At 32.8% G+C, this 19,108-nt stretch overlaps 2 protein-coding genes across 2 annotated transcripts in view; one reads left to right on the forward strand and one right to left on the reverse strand.

Annotated features, from left to right (window-relative positions):
• LOC134851915 (ankyrin repeat domain-containing protein 13C-like) overlaps nucleotides 1-11,305 on the forward strand; it is a 32,913-nt gene extending 21,608 nt beyond the window's left edge. The window contains exons 7-9 of the mRNA XM_063868191.1: nucleotides 10,038-10,161; nucleotides 10,474-10,574; nucleotides 10,988-11,305. Coding sequence (XP_063724261.1) covers nucleotides 10,038-10,161; nucleotides 10,474-10,574; nucleotides 10,988-11,305 — 543 coding nt within the window. The remainder of the gene's footprint in view (nucleotides 1-10,037; nucleotides 10,162-10,473; nucleotides 10,575-10,987) is intronic.
• The window catches only part of LOC134850944 (centrosomal protein of 164 kDa-like), a 556,693-nt gene that overhangs the window by 529,759 nt on the left and 7,826 nt on the right, over nucleotides 1-19,108 (reverse strand). The window lies entirely within an intron of this gene.

The following is a 19,108-nucleotide window of genomic DNA, read 5'->3' on the forward strand; positions in this document are numbered from 1 at the left end:
CATTAATTGTTGTATTATTAAATTTTCGAAAATATCGGAGGAGTGCTTTATTTCCTAAAATTGTGGTATCTGCTTTTACGGGTTTAGTTTTATATTTGTGCCATGATTTTAGTTGTCTAATTACTGGGTCAAGATTTTGATATTGTTTCAAAGTATTAATTGTAATTTTATCTGTTGGGGGGAGAAAAATGTTTGCAATTTCTAATTTAGATAAAGGAATTGTATCAAGTGGGTCATGGAGGTCAAATACTTGATTTATTGTGTATTTTGAATCGTTTGTTTGTGGTCCTGATAAATTTATTTTATCAGTTAGGTTTTCTTTTTCAATTAGTGGAAAAAGGTCTTTTTTATGCGAGTGTTGTTTTACTCTTTTTTGTTGGGTGTTATTTTTTATCCATTGTGAGTATGGAATTGGTTTAAAAGTTGATGTTCCAAGTAGATCAACTTCGTAGTGGTTATTTTGACAATCTAAATAAAGTGGAAAGTGTTGTAGATTATTTATCTGTGATTGTTCAACATCAGTTTTTACTGCATATTTGCATTCTAGTCGGGGTGATGTTTCGTTTTTTGCAAGGTAGAATTTTATATTTTTAGGTATTTCAACTGTAGTTTTACGTGTAAGTAATTCAGGTGGTGTATTTCGACTTAATGTGTCTGGTAATGCAAGATTTTTTCCTGCTGTCCAAACTATATGTAAGTTTGGAAATTTCATTAGAATTAATTGAAATCTATAAACTCGGTGATTTGGATTAGATTTTTGTGTAAAGAGAAATATGATTGGTTTGTGATCTGTGAATAGAACTGTTGGATGTTTTGATCCAAGTATCAGAAATTCATATTCTGTAAGTGTATAGATTATGGCTGTTCATTCTCTCATTAGGGTTGAGAGTCTTAGCTCTGCTTGAGTGAATAATCGAGAATTTGCTGATATAAGGTTCATTTTGTTTGTACCATTATGTGATTGTAATAACGCTGCGCCGATGCCAAAGTTCGAAGCATCGCACATTGCGTAGAATGGTTGATTTGGATCTCGAATTGTATTCGAAATTTGTTCAGTTAGAAGTTTTTTAATTTCTTCAAATCGTGCTTGATGTTCTGTATTCCATTCAAAATTATTTTGTTGTCTAAGTATATTATAGAATGGTCTTAGATATAATTGCATTTTATAAACATATTTGCTTAAAAAGTTTAGCATTCCAAGGAATTCTTGGATTTTCTTTTTATTTGTCGGTGGCTGGAGTTTCTGAATAGCGTCAATGCGTGATTTTAATGGAGTGATTGTTTTTCTTTCTATGTTATGTCCTAAGAATTTTACTCGTGTTAAAAAGAAGTGTGATTTATCAGGGGCGGCCTTCAGATTTTCGCTCTGAAGTATTTGGTGATATTGTTCTAAAACATTGAACATTTCTTCTTTAGTCTGTGATTGCATAAAAACATCGTCTAAATAGGTGATTGCGTTTTTCTTGAGTATTAGTGGTCGAAAAATTTTGCTCATAAAAGCTGAAAATGCTGCTGGTCCTATGGATATTCCATAGAATAAGCGGTTGAATTCATACTGTTGGTTTCCAATAACAAATTGTGTTAAACGTCGCGATTGTTCATCTAATGGCATTTGATTGTATGCACTATTCATATCTGCGGTTGTAAAGTATTTTCCGTTTATTTTTGTTAAAATAACTTGTATTGGTTCAATAGGCCAATTACACTTTGATTCATCTATGAGTGAGTTGAGGTATCTAGCGTCGAGAACAATTTTTAATGATTCTCCTTTGGCTAGAATGATAACAGGGTTGATAAATGTGTTACCTTTTGGTTGTTCTTCTTTATTTACTGGTGATATAATGTTGTATTGTTCTAAAATGTCGAGTAATCTGTTCACTTTATCGTGTAAGTGAATTGGTACTTTACTTGCTCTTTGTTTTTTGAAAACTGCGTCTGGTTTTAATGGGAGATGTAGTGATGAGCTGATTTTGCCAACATCAAATTTGGATGTTGCATAGATTGATGAATATTTAATTAGCTGTTTGGCTAATTTTTCAAATTCGTCTTGTGTTATTTGTGAATGTTGGAAATTAAACATTGTTAAAAATTTCTGTTGATTCTCTGTGTAATTATTTATGTTGAATGTCGGTTTGAAATATGGGGTTTTTGGGAAATAATCCGTATTTATTTTTTCGTTACGTATTATATTATTTATGGATAATTCTTCATTAAGAATTGTGGATTGACCAATATCTAATAATTGAAGTATATTATTTACGCGATATGCTTTTTCGTGTATTGGTGATATTGTAGCGTTGGTTTCGCAATAGCCTAAAAGTCCTAAAGGTAATGTTACTTGGTAAGGTGTATTGTTGTATACATGTAGAGATATAATATCTGAATTCGAGTTTTTCAAATATTTTATGGATGAGATTGTGATTTTGAAAAACTTATGGATAGGTTTGAATTCAAAGTCTGACATATAGAGTTGTTGTTTATTTTGTTTTTTATCATATTGGTGAACTTGTTTTATTGAAAAATTATATATGTTTCCTGATAGTGGTTTCAGGTGTTTTCTTTGTTGGTTATATATTGGATAAAATTTTGAAAAGAATGGTGGTTGTTTGTTTAATCTTTGAAAAAATGTTAGGGATGTGTCTTTTGTTTTTGTGTATTTATCTTTGATTAATATTTTACTGTTTAATATGTTGATTGTTGGTATATATTTAGAGATAAATGGTATTCCAATGATATTGTGTTTAATATCAGTGATATGGAATATTTGTTTAAATGGTTTAGTTAAAATTTTATTTTGCTCCATTGTTCTTGTGGGGAGAAGAAATAATTGAATTTTTCCATAGTTTACCAATGTTGATCCTTGTGCTGTTGCTAGTTTACTGGAGGTTTCAAGAGGTGTTAGCTTTGGGTGTAAGGTTTTTATTTCATTCCATGTGGGAATGTTTATTATATTTGATTCTGCTCCTGAATCAATTAAAAAATCAATTTCAAGATCTGGTGGTTGAAATTCTTTGCTTCTTGGACTTTCTAAAAGAAATGGTATTGTCCAAATTTTTTCTTTAGGTTGTTCTTTTTGTATGTTTTGATAGATGTGATTTGTATTTAAGCATTTTGTTTTGTCATTCTCATTGGGTTGATTTGTAGTGTTAATTTCGTTTGTTTCTTGTGTTGTTTGTGTAGAATGGATGGGTTCAATATAATAATTGTGAAGGAGTTCTAATTGATTTTCATATATATGTGATGAAAAAGGTTGTTCATATATAATAGGTTCGTAATCATTTTCAACTGCTATCATATTTATGGAGATAGTGTTTTCTGTATCACTTTCTGATTCTGATGATTCACAGTTTATTTGATTCAGTTGTAGTTCGTTATTTCCTGTGTCATCAATACCTGGAGGGTCTGATGTTGTTTCTGGATTTGATTGTACTTGATTTATATTTCTTTGATGTTTAGGTGTACTACTTCTGTGGCGATTGTTAGAATTATCATAATGGTTATTATTCCTGTGTGGTGATTGGGAATAATTTCTATAACGATTATTATAACTTGAATGTCGATTTTGTGAATTATTTCGTGATCTGTTTTGATAATTATTGTTTGGTCTGTTGTAGTTTGATCTATTATATGAGTTATTCCTTGATCGATTGTTCGGGTAATTCTGGTTTCGGTTGTTTGAATAACTTCTATTCCGATTATTGGAATAGTTTCTATTTCTATTGTATGATGAATTTCGTGATTGATTGTTTGGATAGTAATTATTTCTTGATTGGGAATTAGATCTAGAAACAAATCGTGTTGTATTTGAATTTGATCTGGAGTAGTTATTTCTACTATTTTGTCTATTGTAGTGATTTTGTGACGAATTTTGTGTATTTCTTCGTTCTGGCGATATTCCTCTATAACTTGAGTTATGTGGTGATTGATTTCTCGTGTAGTTGGTATTGCTCGGTAGTGGTTTTCCTGAACTGCTGTTGCTGTATACATTTTTGTTTGGTAGATTTTGATCTTTCTTCATGTATTGATAGAATGATTTATTCGGTTCTTTATATTTTTGAGGTTTGTTTTGATTGTCCTGTTGTTTTTGTCTACATTCAGAAATACTATGTCCGTATCGTCGGCAATAATTACACCATTTTTTGAAAGATGGTTTGCCTTTAAAGTTTGGGTGTTTTTCGTAAATATTGAGTATTTCAGTGATTTTTCAACGAGGTCTGTATCTGATTCCTGTATATTGTTGATACTTGTGGTATTTGTTTCGATTCGGTTAACATATTGTAATTTCAGATTTTCTGTTTCTTCGAGTTTCATTGTGATTTCTGCTTGTTCTAGTTTGTCTACTAGTTTTCGAAAATCTAAATCGGGTTCTCGAATTGAAGAAGGATGGGATGCTCTCTTTTTTATTGCTATTTTTCTTAATTGCGGTGTTAAGGTCATCATTAGGATTTCTGTCATCTTTGTGTTTTTATAGTCATGTGTATTTAATGAATAGGCTTTTCGAACTAGTGTTTCGATGCGTACTGCTAATTGCTTGATGGTTTCATTTGGTAATCTGCGATTTTCATTACATAAAACTCTTTGTTGTTGTTTGTTTCTTTCGGAGTCAAACATTTTTGAAAATTCTTGTGTAAACCTTTTCCAATTTGATTTTATTTCTATAGGCAATACTGAAAACCATTTTTGGGCTGCGCCGTCTAAAGTTGTTTGTATCAACGCTGTGCGTCGATGTATCCAGTTTTGATGTAGTGGCGTATTAATTGGTTCAGGTCCTATATTTAAAATCAAATTTGCTGTTACTGCATTTAAATAGTCTTCTACAGAATATTCAGGGTCTGTTCCTGTGAATACCATTAAAGGTTTATTTGATGTTATTGATGATCCACCCATAAGGTATGGATTCATTGTCATTTGTAATGAATCTGCTGCATTTGGCATTTGAGAAAAATTTGAAAGTTGATTTCTTGTTATTTCGTGTTGTTGAAGATAATATGGGAGTGGTATTTCATTTTTCATTTGTGTCGGTTGATACGAGTGTGTGATCATTGGGTTTTGTTGCTGAATTGGTTGAAAATATTGTGTATTAATTGGGTTTTGTTGCTGAATTGGTTGTTGATTTTGTGTATCTATCGGTTGTGGAGAAAAAATTCTATGATTTGTATGTGGTTTCTGTACTCCTTGTCCACGATATTCTTGATTATATGGTGCAAATATATCTGGTTGTAAAAAATCATCATCTGAGGATAAGTAATCCATTTGATAAGATGTTTGTTTTTTATTTTTATTTTGTTGAAAAAATGGATAGTTTTCACTACGATCCTGTGAAGGATGTAAATTTGTTTAAAAATTTACTGAATTAGTTTGTGCCATTGGGTTATCCCAGTTTCGAGATCTTGTATAGTTATTAAAATTTTTTCGTGGGGGATAATTTGTTTTTGATGGATGTGTGTTATTATAATTATGTTCTGCAAAATTGTTTCTAGTGAACGTTTTACGTGTTTTTGACGGTATTGTCATGGGTCTGTTTGTCTGATAATCCATGTGTGAATATTTTGGGGCAACCGAAGGTTTGTTGTTAAATTTGGACGTATCGGTGAAATGCTTTGTTGTGTAGTTGTTGTGTGTACGATTTCTTCATTTATGAAGTGTGATGGTGTCTGGATATCTTGTTGGGTGAGATTTCTAGTTCCATTGAGGTTTTCATTGTGTATGACTGTGGAGTTTAAACTATTATTTTGCATATCAGGTAAAAATGTATTATAGTTTAATGGTGTTGCATCTATGGTTAATGGTATTACTCTTACATAATCTCTTACATAAGATATTGTACTTATTGCTTGACTTGCAATTGATTGTGGGATATTTATAAATGCATAATGAGACCATTCGGGGTCCCAAACATAGTCTGACTGTTCTGTGATGGCAGTATCATCGTTTGAGTTTTGAGGTCTAAAATTTTTTCTTGCTTGTGAAATTAAATCTAGATTATGTGTGAAATAATCTGTTATAAACCATGCCAAGATTTTTTGTAAGTCATGTTTTGTATGTTGTGAAACATCATCTTTAGTGAAATTTTCTTTAATTAAATTTAGAAAACTAGAGAGTAGTGTGATTTCATGTCGTACTCTTATATGTTTAGATGTTTCTGTCGGTGAGACATTTGGGATTGGGATTTCGTTTTCTAATATCGAGATATAACTATATATTATTGCAAAAACTTCATTGGTGAATATGGAGTTTGCTCTTTGTGAGTTATGATATTGTATGCTTTTTATATATTCTGAGAATACTTTTGAGAATTCTAAATCAAGGTCGTCTGTTTGAATTACATATTTGCTGTGATTCTGGTTTGGTGAGCTGAATTCTATGGAGTAGATTCCGTATTGTTGTGTTAAGTTGCATATATCTTTCAAATAGTGATCGATAATTTGTCTTTTGATTTTTACATCTGGGAACTCTGTTTTACATGGACTGATTCCGGGTTCAAACAAATTTAAGAGTAAATTTTTGCAAAATATATGCTGTCCTCTATCTGTGGTTGCATCTACGATAAAGGGGAAGATATCATCATCATCATCTGAACTTTCTTCACCTGGGGTGTGTGTTGAGCTCATTTTTTCGTTTGATGACTGTTAATATGTAACTATCGATGTGTCTAATTGGTTGATTCCAATTGTATAAGTGTACTGGTTTGTGTTTATATTGTTTTTTTATTCTTCTTTTTCCTCTTTTTGATGAATTTGAAGTTGTTTCTGAGTCGGAAAAATATAATTGATCGTGAATGGGGCAATTTTTATCTATAGATTCTTTTAATTTATAAAGTTCGTCTAAACTGCTGGTTTCTGATTCTGAAAATGCGTTTCGGTTTTTTGAAAATCTTTTTCGTGTTATTTGTCTCTGTTTGGTTATTATTTTTCTTTTTAGTGTTTGTCGTTTTGTTCTGATATATCCAACTGTTTGTGTATGAGGTGTGATTACAAGATCGTATTTTTGTTATCTATTTCACAATTGTGTAAAACGATTGTTTGTTTATTTCCTAGGTTTTTAAATGACATAAGGTTTAGGATGACGGATGCAAAAGGTTGTTAAATTTTTTCTATTTTCTTAGACTGTTAGTCCTTACGATTTTTTGGTTAGCCTAACCTGGGTCTATTTGTTCAGGGTTGGGGAGAAAAGTATATCGATTCCGAAGAATGATTTTATACTTTCTCGTGGCTAGTATAAGCTAAGATGTTAACTTACTTAATCTTACTTAAGGGTAGTGATTGTGTTCAGGGTTGGAGAATAGTAAATCGATCCACAAGGTTCAGGTATAATTATAACGCGAGTAGTTCGTTAGATACTATTTTAAACTTACTAAGTCTAAGATTTATCCTGGGTCTGGTAAGAGGGGGGATCAAGTGAAGGATGAATAACCGAAGTTCTTGACTGTTTATCCTAATTTGAATGATTAGTTTTATTCAAAAATTTCTGTTAGTCCTGGGTTTTTAGAAAGGGTTGGATAGTGAATCGACGTTTGAGGTCGTTAGACACTAGCTAAGTGGGTGGGGGAGAACAAAATTGTTCTTTTTGATCCAAGGATAGGCCTTGATGATCAAGTTTTAAATTTAATTATGTAGAAAATGATTTAAGATCCAAGGATGAGCCTTGATGATCTGATTTTAAATTTAAGTGAATTTAAGTTTAAAATGATTTAAATTTGTGTAGAGAAAAGATTTAGTGTTTTTATGATTTTAGTGAGCTTATGAATGCTGTTATGTTTAGGTGATGAAGCTGGAACAACAGGATGATTTATGATTACTTAACCATTTATTGTCATGCTACTAATTTTTATTTTGATTTTTCAATAAATATTTTTCAAGCATGTTTTGTATATTACTGCAGAATTTAGGAAAACGATCTGAGATCTCTTTATCAATCGTTATTGTATATTAATAATTTTGTTTAGCGCCTGAAATGATTTTGGAGATTGACTTCAAGATTTTATGTTTGCAAATGAAAATCTAAATTCATTGCTAGTAGTATTCTAAATACAAAAATTTGTGTTGGCTTTTGCCGAACTATCATATAACTATATGGTAAGTTTCTACTTTGTCGTATGTCGTCTCTGGTTCTTCTTGCAATTCCGGGTAGTTCTCTTATCGTTCGGAATATTGGCTTTGATCTATTGAGTCGTAGAGACATTTCGATTAAATTATCGTCGTGTAACATTTTTAAAATGTTTTGTCTAAATTCTAATCTATTTTTGGTTAATTCTAAGCTATTAAGGTCTTGTTCGAGACTTATGGTCGCACCAGATGAGTTATGACCGAAGTGTATAACTCATAGAGTAATTTCGGATAGGGTACACCGTCTGCTCGTCACGCTATCTTATTTTCGGCCGGATAGATTCGTGCAACTTCTTAGTCTAATACCGATCCTAATCTTACTCTTATACTATCTAGTCTCAGGTTGTTTAACTAGTCTCTGCTAGGCTCAATAGATCTAGGGTATACTGGTTTATTGCGGCTGCTGAAGTCTTCTTGGAGAGTCAACTAATTTCTAAGTTAAATTCAAATCTCTCTGGTGCTGAAATTACAAGTAATTTCAGCACTTACAAATAAAAGGGTTGTTAGTTAGATGGATCATGATTGGTTAATATTAAATACTTTACAGTGGTAAAATATCTAATTTATCCAATCATAAAATGTAGTTTAGATCAGGTTCCAATACGATCGGTTTTGTTATTTTTTTCAAAGTTCAATTTTGATTTTTTGGCTATTCTGTGATACTTGCAATTTTATTAAAATTTACCCCCTCACATATGGGATTACACGTTTAATCAAAGGAAAGAGGCACGAGGAGTGTCCACGAATAAGCCGTGCTAATCCCATTCTTGGCAGGGAAGTGAGATTCTTCCTTGCATAGTTTAAAACTGTATATTTGGTATTGAATACACTATGGACTTAAAAAGGCCAAGAAAAACTCTGTGAGTATTGTTGCACGTTTATTGAAGCAAAAATATATGTAAGAATCAAGAAAGAGCGTTAGGGTGCAAACCTGCAGTAAAATTATAAAACATTTTGGCGTAAGCTTTTAAGTTTTTCCGTATTGATTTTAAAAGCTATGTACGCGAGACAATGTATGCGAGCGGAGACATTAGAAATAGTTTAATGGGCTAATTCAGGTCCCAATGTTTTACTAAGGCATATATTAGTGTGTGGAAAAATGTATGAGAAAATATGTTTTTAAAACAAGAATGGTCGGTTGCTGTCCAAAAACCACAGAATGTTCTGACCATATTCTTGGAAAAAAAATATTCATTTTTTTTCAATTGAATGTCGACTTTGTTGTGCGGGTTTTGATAGAAGATTGAAGGAAAGCCTAAAATTTAAACATATTCGACATTCATTGTACAATTGGCAAGATGAACAACAGGTTTAGTCAAAAACTGACAGGAAAAAATGTTAATTTTTTTTTTGATTTTTTTTTTGAATTTTTTGAATCTCAAAATGGCGCTGAAAAACTTCAAAAATATTCTTATCTAGAACAAATGTAATTTTTCATGGGTTGAATTGCCTTATCCTTTTTCTTTTAAAAAAACCAATTATACGCCTGCTTGCTCGCTTTATTCGCTCGAAATTAGTTTAAAAAATTAAAAACTTCAAACCAAAATTTTTCTACACTGAGAAACAATTTGCTTGTTAAAAGTGCACTCTTTCTTAAAAGTGAGTAAGTGGAATGAGACATTGAAGGCCATTAAAGGGTCACTGCTTGATTTTTGGCTAGCGCTGCTTACAATTGCGCCACTTTCTAAAACCTACTAAAAATCGCGCGTTTTTTCGGCGCACGTTCTCCCCTTAAAATTAGTTTACATAGGCGCCTATGCACCTTTAGAACAATTTTACGGCCGGTCTGCCAAAAAACATAGGAGTGCCAACGGATGCCCCCCCCCCCCCCCCCCCCCCTAAATCCTCTACTGTCTTAATCTATACATTACATGGCCCTTGCGGTTTTAATTCATATACTATCAATATTATTATGATTGTATGTTTTTCCAGATAGGCCAGTACGATACTTTAATGTACAAATGGGCAGGGGTGAAGTTGACAGTACACAAGAGACATGAACACTTGGACCCCGAGTTGGTCAAAGAACTCAAGGACAAATCGAAAAAGAGCTCAGGCCAGTGAATTAATTGAATTCGAAACAAGAAAAAAAATTGAAATCGATAACAAAAGATGAAACGTTTTGTTGAATTTTGAGGCGAGTGAAACTTAATGATGCAAAATATAATTGACAGTATAACACTAGAAGCAGTAGCGCATTTATGAGGGGGGGGGGGGCGACATCCATGAGGTACCGAAAATGCTGGTATAATAGCGCTCAACTATCTATCAGAAAAAAATATCGAATGTTTGTTTTATGAAATTTGAAAACCTATTTTAAAAGTAAAAGAGCTGAAGAAAAGAAAAATAATTCACTGGTTTAAATTAGGATTCACGTCGGCTGAGAAGAATCTGCAACCCCCCAAAGAGGCGACTGGTTCTTTCGAACAGTACATGGCCAGAAAGTGCTATGTCGGAAGAACTATGAAGGTCACACACAAGTTCAAGCTATTATATTAGACATTTTAATCTTTATTATATAAAATCTTACCGACCGTAAGATATTTAGAAAGTATTCAAGCCAGTGAAAAAGTTAGTATTTTGTTAATCTTGAATTTTGAAAAAGCAAAAAATTAGAGCATGTTTTGGTTTTACTAACATTTAACTAACGATCTGACCAGAAGCTAAACTGTATAACATCGACAGGGTGGGGAGATTATCAATTCTACGTTTTTTTTTGACGTTTTTAAAGACTAGGGTTAAAATTATGAGCACCCAAAGTTGAATTTTGGAATTAAAATTATTCGTTTCAACTATCAAAATGAACAGTTTTCGGTTAACGGTCATTGTGGGTTCAAATTTTGGTGTCTTATTGACCTTGAACTCGATTTGACCTCCATCAGGTCATAACATGGGAGAAACAACTGAAAGGATCTTTAGCTATGACTGATACCTTCCCAGTGTCAGCCGAGAGTCTCGTCAACTTCCTCAAAGTGGACTCGGAGGAAATGCGCAAACTGCTCAAAGACATGGCCGAATATTTCACTCGGGCAGTTCCGTTTCCGCCAGGGTTCCCAGTGTACCTGGAACTACCGGTGATTCCGACAACCAAGTTTTACATAAAGATGGATAATTTCTTATGGGGGCTGCCCAAAGAAGTCGAGGAAGATCCGGACTTCTTCAAAATACCCGAGGGCTGTGAACTTGTTGAAGAGCTGTAAAAAAGAAAAAACTTTGTTCACTGAGATTTTTTTATTGAAAATGGCATTGAATTTTTTGATGTTCTAACTAAGCTAGTAAAAAGTTACCGAGAATGAAGTTTTTGCTTAATCACAAACTGCAGTATCAAGGCATTAGATTGTTTAGTTCTAGGATCCTTAAAATGATGTAGGACTGTCGGTCATAGTCGGTCAAGGATGGCTACCGGCACTCAGTAAAAAAAAAGAAATTAACCGATTAGATTTCAATTGTTATTGTATTTTTATCAAAATTATAATTCATTATCAGCGCCAAATTTAGATGCTTAAACAGTTTATAATCTAATATGATGATAACATTTTTAGCGACGTTATGATAAATTACAATCAATTATTAGTGATAATAACTTTTCCGAAAATCTCTTGAAATCTATTATAACACATTATAATCCCGTTATCTGTCAAAATGTTATCACGCAAGAAAAATCAATTACAAGGGATTAATCTTTACCTATTCTGTCAAATTCAAAATCTGTAGAATGAGATGTTTTGTCACACTTCGGTTCAACTGAACACAAAGTCTTACCACGAAACGAAAGTTTCACGGAGATAGCTTCATATTATTTGAAAGGTTCTCGCGGTAGGTGAAAAACAATTCTTCCAAATAAATCAAGAAACTGAAGCAATATGCTGATAATTTGGTGGTTAAAAAATTTTAAATTGTGCATCATGAAACCACACTAATCGAGAAGAAGCAAGGTCACAAATTTGAAAAAAGGTCACAAATTTGAATTGATTTGAACACTGCTAAAACAATTTTATCATTTTTCACGTAAACCAACGTCTGCAAAAGGCATAAAACATAAGCGCCTTCTTTCCCACTTGTTCATGTTGACAGGTTTTAATGCAGTTTAAATTGAGAAAAGTCATTTTAATTTGATTTCCATATATTGAAATTCAGAAAAAATCAAAGGGGGGACCTGAAACGAGCCATATAAGCGATTCAGATAGAAGGTCGAAGACAAAATGGGCAAACAACAGGCAATATAATCGATTATAATAGATTCGTTGAGCAAACCTCATGATTTAGAAATAGAGATAAAAAATAACCATTAATAATCAATTATAATTTATTATAATTTTATCAAAAAATATATGGATTGAAAAGCGATTACATCGACTAAGTTTTTTTTTCAGTTGTTTATATTATGATTTCAAAATATGAGATTTAGTTCATTAAAATTGATTTTTTTTCTCAGTTTTATTAAGACTGGTACTAAAATTATAATACAATCGATTGTAAACGCTTGAAAATGGATGAGGGTATCTTGTAAGAATTTGAAAGCGGTGTTGCTACCCGGGTCGAGGTCCTGGTTTTATGTTCAGACTTAATAAGGCTGAATCGATCCGCGTGGGGACCAAAAAATCATAGTCGCTACGCAGGTCAAAGTCTGCAAAGTCTAAAAGTCTAAAAATAAGTTTGCAGTTCTGAACATAAGTCTGCAAAGTCTGAAGATAAGTCTACAAAGCTCGAACATAAATCTGCACATTCTGAACATAAGACTGCAAAGTCTGAAGATAAGCCTGCAAAGTCTGAACATAGGTCTGAAAAGGTTCCAACACATGTGAGGTTTGCTACTTATGTTTCGACCACCGATGCAGGTCGAATACATGTCAGAGTCTACCAAAAATCCATAGTCGAGAAGGTCCTATAGTCGAACTCAAGGTCGAAAATTCAGTCGGTCGATACATAAAATCAAACACAAAGTCGAAACACAAAGTCAAACGCAAATTCGAAACATAAAGGGAAACATAAAGTCGAAATATAAAAGCGAGAACAAAATCAAAACATATAGCCGAACACAAGATCAAAGTATAAAGTTGAACAGTTGTTAGTTAAAACAGTTGTAATTTTTCATAGTGCCGATTTTTTATTTTGCTGTTTTGCGTACCAAAGAATGAGACGAGTCCAAACAGTTTGAACCCGGATTCCTTTGGTCCACACGGTCTGAAGTTGGATTCCTTCGGTCCACATGGTCGGAATCCGGGTTCCTTGGATCCACACTGTCTGAGTCCGGATTTTTTAGGTCCACACGGTCTGAAGTTGGATTCCTTCGATTCACATGGTCGGAATCCGGGTTTCTTGGATCCACACTGTCTGAGTCCGGATTCTTTAGGTCCACATGGTCTGAAACCGAATTCCTTAAAAGCACACGATTTGAACGAAGCCAATTTTGTTCCACACGGTCTAAAATACCATATTGTGGTCCCAGCGGTCTGAGCATGCTAAATTTTGTTCCACATGGTCTGAACATAAAACCAATTTGTCCTCCCGGATAGTCAAACTGCTCTGAAAAAATGCTAAACATACTTTTGAAAACACCCTATAAAATGTTACAAAGCTTTTTCAAATTTTTTCTTTGCAGAAAATTTTGGGTGTTTACTCATTTATTCAGGTTTGTTTTCTTGCATTCAGCGGAAATAAAGACTAGTTTGCACAATTTGCAAGAAATTGCGTGATTTTTTCATTCAAATTTTAAGTCAGCTTTATCTTAAGACTGTAATATAATCTTATAACAGTGTTTTTTAAATAAAATTTCAAAATTGTTTTTACTACCCAGTGCTAGCGTGTTTTGAAACAAGCATCTTAGTTAGATATCAAAACCAAGAAAAAACCATTGCAAATTGTTAGTAATTGAAAAATAGCAGTCATATAGCTGCAAACAATTGCAATAATTTCCATGTAATAGAAATAAGCTACGCTACTCATAGTGTTTTCAAGCAAAGTTTTTAATGAATGAATTGTATGAGTTTTCTATGCAGCAACCAATGGTGTCCTGGAAAAACTAATGGGAAAATTGATATTGTTTTTCTGAACTTCTCAAGATTTTTACGAAAATGTATCTTCTTAATTCCTTGAAAAAACTGACAGCAAAAGCTCTCTTAAAATTTTATAGACTAAAGTGGTACGGAACAGCGTTTCTGAATTACAATTTAGTAAAAAAAACTAGTTAATAATTTCAAGAAGCCTGAAACTTTCAAGCTAACTTTACTTTTTTTTTGCTGCTAGTTTCTATTTAAAACATGAACTTGAAATTTTCTTAGTAACGAAACTCTTGCATGTTGGTTATCTTGCAAGGTTTAGCTCTGTACGAACTTTTTATAAGATGACAACACTCGATCGACTACTCTGATAAAAATGCTGTCAATATTGCTTGTTTCAATGTTTGTGTCAATAAATTCTGAGAAGGGAGAAAATAAATTATGTTAGAATAAAAAGTTCTATATTTTAGAATAACCCGATTTTTAGATTTTCCAATACTTTGTATCTCGATGTTTTTCAACTTCCTTTTTTTTCTTTTTTTTTGCTCGAAGGCTTTTTTTAATAAAGCAAGCGCCAAATACGATCAGTTCAAATTCAGCTGAAGCAGGAAATTTGGTTATATTAAAACAATGCCTTTTTAGATAGCGTGTGGGAAATAAAATAATTAAAAGAATATTTGAATTTTTTTTCATAGTTTTGTTTTATTAATTTACTACTTATTCTTAAGAACGTTTTTCTTCAGGCGTTTAAATGGCAGTCGGAAAAAGCGAATAAATGCTTTGATATCTGATAAGAGTAATCATGTTGAACTTGAGAGCGCATTGTTGTTGCGGCTGTTTTCTGTTATTGTGGTTTTTTGTTATATATATTTCAACGTTTTGCAAACAAAAATCTGCTGAATTTCTTAAATACAAATGATAGCAAAAACAGTTCAATTTTTAGTGACTGAGGTTGCACTCAAAAATGTTTAAAGTTAACGATATATTCACTTTGCTTTTGACTTGTTTTTATCTACTATATACATTTCTAAACTGGATTGCTTATTCGTAAGATATAATTTCGTTAAAAATCCAAACGTTTGCTGCTTTTTGCAGCCCAAAAGACCCTTTTTTTGTAAGTTTTCTGAGAAAACACTTTCAGAATAATTTTTCAGGCCCGAGAAATTTTCGTGAAAAAAGTTGTACATATGTTTTTATATGTCCTTACATATGGCTCTCATCGAAGGCGAAGGGAAAAAACGCCAGAATTCTCAACCATTTAACGCCTTTTAAATTGTTAAAAACTGGTTGAGTTTTTTTTAAAAACTAATTTCAAGTTTTTAATATTGAGCTCTAAATTTTTGGCAAAATTTTTGCTGGTTCAACCCTTGGCGCATGAGAAATTCTACTTTTTGAACTGTTGTTCCTGTGCGAAGCAGGAATTATGCCAATTCAAAAATTCTGTTTTGTGTTCAGTTTTCTTCACAACCGATGTTTTAGAAACGTAAAATCAAACACGGCAAAAATTCTATCTGCACTCAAAGTCGTTTAAAAATTACCTTGGTAAATCTTGCTAACAGCACCTTCAATTGCATGTGCTTAACCGTTAAATGAAAAGTAAATTTTACAAAAAAAAATTTCCTACAAGTATGATATTTTGGTTCACAAAGCATAGAATTATGCAAAAATTTTAAATAAGTACCCTTTAAAACCTTGTCAATTACTGCCTCCTTGGAATTTTTCTAAAAGTTGGGGTTTCATCTGGTCAAGTTAGCAACCTCCCGTCTGACTAGATCTATTTAAAACTTTCATGCCCAATGTTTAATTTAAAATAAAATGGCTCAGAGGTACGTGTAAAAAAATCAATTCTGATCGGCTGAAAGGTCCAGCATAAAACTGAGTTTGCGCTTGAGAACCGAATTTAGTATTTCAGATTGCGCTTGAATTCAAACTTTCTGTAAACCATTTTTGTCAACCCCATAAACAAGGTTTTTAGCACTTCAGAGAGCGCGCGAGTTCAAATTTACTGGCAACAACTTTTTTAACCCCCATCCCCCTAAAATCTTTCCAGGAGAGAGGATGTGACTTTGGTCCGACCCATCTTTTCATTTGTTGTTCCTCAACACTATCAAACTTGTCAAAAAGAACTTTTTGCAAAAACTTCGAACTCCCGCGCAGTCTCAGGTTTTATGAGAAAAAAAGTAAGTGTGTTGACCTGAAAGTATTCGTTTTTCAATCTGTTTGATTGTGTGTTACTATTCCGATATTCAAAGAAAGTAAAGAGTGTATATTTTTCTTGGGCTGTTTTTTGTTCAGATAATTTTCGCCGGCCTTATTATAATTTTTAACAAAATGTGTACACTCCAATGATAATATCAACCTTCGCAATTCAGATGTAGGAAAAATTTTCACCTAAATTCTTTTTACTCAGTGGGCTTAAAAATTGCCTATTTAGCAATGTTATTGACTGATACATGCTCAAAATTTTTCAAATTGAATTTGGCAAACTGATTAGTTATTTTAACTAAATTGAGGTCTCAAATTTTAACACATACTTTAACAAGTTTTAAATTTCAAAATACAGCTCGAAGTTATTAATTTTCGAGCTTTTAATTTCATAATTGTTTGAGGCATTCGGAGGGCAGTCAGAAATTTCAATGCTTTTTCCTGATATACGTGCAGTCTTGTTCATGCTTGGTGTGGTTTTTTTCTGTTGAATCAAATTTGCGCGACTGAAACTTTATTTTTTAAAAACAACAATTTTTCATACCCATTGATGATACCGACTCCCTGAGTTTAAGTCTAAAAATATATTTGGTTTTTGTTAAAAAATGTTACTTCGATCGCCCAAAGTTGACTGAATACAGAAAGCCTCAACAAGCAGAAATATTCCGTTTTCTTCGAAAGTCGGAACATTATATATTTGTTGAAAAAAAACATTTGAGGTCAAGTATAAGAAAAAAGTTTTTGACTCTTTTCCGTTTGTTTCAAAATTGCCGATTTGGCTCATGAAATTATAAGAGCCTTTGTAACAATTATGCGCACTTTGAATTTTTAACAAAATCGGTACAAATTACATTGAGGCAAGCTAATTGGTCGTATTTATGTCTTACGACTCAAATTTTCAAACTTGATTGTTTTTCAATCTATTCTATAATAAAGACGGTTCTAATATGATTGAGGGACAGTTAGAACTTTCAGGGCTTGTTTGTTTCAGTGCAACTTTATTCTTGCCCACCAAAATCAGCTCGCTCTTTATGTTTTGTGCAAGCATAAAGTCAGTCGCGCGTTAATCAGTTCAAATAGGTAAAATGCGGGGGCGTAGCGATTAGCATGTGTGCCTAATAGCATACATTAATTGCTTTACTGAGTGTGCTTTCAGACGAAATCTAAATTAGCCTATAAATTTCAATTAATTTCAAAAACCACTTTGTTTTTGAGGGGAATTAAAACTTCACTTTCCCCCAATGAAACTTCGGCTTAGTGCGCTTTTTAAAACAAATATGATTGAGCAAATAAATTGTGAACTAGCAAATCTTCCAACTACCTACTTTTATATGGGCATGCTAATCAACCTACATGCTAATGGGCCAGTACCCGCTAATGGCAAACCGCCTGTAAGTTTTATTGAGTTAATCATTGGAAAATATTGTTTGTGTTTGAAGCTCATGCCTTCAAATGCTTATAAGTATTGATGAAAAATGTTCAACACCTTGTCATCCTTTTTTTGTTGATTGAATTAACAATCGGACACGGTGAAATTTTTGAGGTTAGAGTTAAAAACGAGACTTTATGGAATTCTTTGAACCTTTTTATCTATCCCCCTCCCCTATTGCAAAAGGTTATTGGTTAATCCACACAAAATAGGTATCATAGAGGAAATAGTTGGAGATCCCAATTTAGTAGCTGATACCACCCATGTCTATCAAAACGACTTAGCGGTTTAATTGTCTGATACGCCAGGAAGCTTTCACATTTTTCATCAATATTCGCTATGCTTGGGAACTGCATCTCAGTTTTTGATGGTAATGGAAGGGTTCAAAAAGTAGACCAAAAGATTTTTTTAAAATTGAGTAATTTGAGCAGATCAGTTTGAACGGTCCTTTTTTTGCATTTTTTAAATGGTTGTTTATTATTTTTACAGGGAAGATTTTAACTTTGATTTCAACTGACTTTGAGATTAGATTTGCCTCAGTCGTTAATTTTTTCAAATTTTCACCAATCTTGAATTTAATTGAATTGAATTTAATTGAAAAAATGAATATATGGCTTGTACATTGGAAATCGAGATTTTTTAGTACAATTATTTGCGTATTTTATTGTTCATGTCATTTTACGGTATAAAATGCTGAGATAAATTGTCACGAGGAGCAGTCATAACTTTTAGTTTTCTTGATCGACCAGAAGAAATTTCGGCTTTGTGAAAAATCTGCTTCCTGTGAAGCGGTATTTTCCTGGTCTGGCTGATAACCCAGTTATCTACAATCTAGAAAGGTAAATCAGAAGGCAATTTAATCGGAGCCACTTAGTAGTGGATTTCCCTTCCACGATAAGTTATAATAAATAAGGTAGCAACGTGTAGTTTTAAGAAAATCGAGCCTTCATCTTTTGGCTACTGTGACTTTTACCCAGAAGGAAAACGAGAGTTTATTTATATGAGGCAAAATTTATTTTTCTTTGTCTTACAGGTGAGGTTTTGTTTTCACTTGTTTTTTGTTTCGTTTTGTCGTGATGGACCGACTGCTAGAGAACTTGGAGTGGTCTTTCACATAGAACAGTGGGCTTAGAATTTTCAGATATCCTAACTTTCACGGCTCAAAAATTTCGTTAATAGCATTGTTAAATCGAGAACATCAAAAAATAGGATTACCAGAAATCGCACTTAGGTTTTATTTCATTATCAAAAGCCCTGCTAATCAAAAGCCTGGCCAATCAGTTTCATGATTAAAGAAAGTGTCCGAGTCGGCCACCTTCGATAAACTTTTTTGGCATCAGGTTCTGGCCGAACTCGTCAAAAAGTTTTTT

The sequence above is a fragment of the Symsagittifera roscoffensis genome, chromosome 7 (assembly GCF_963678635.1).
Source record: "Symsagittifera roscoffensis chromosome 7, txSymRosc1.1, whole genome shotgun sequence".
NCBI classification, from domain to species: domain Eukaryota; kingdom Metazoa; phylum Xenacoelomorpha; order Acoela; family Convolutidae; genus Symsagittifera; species Symsagittifera roscoffensis.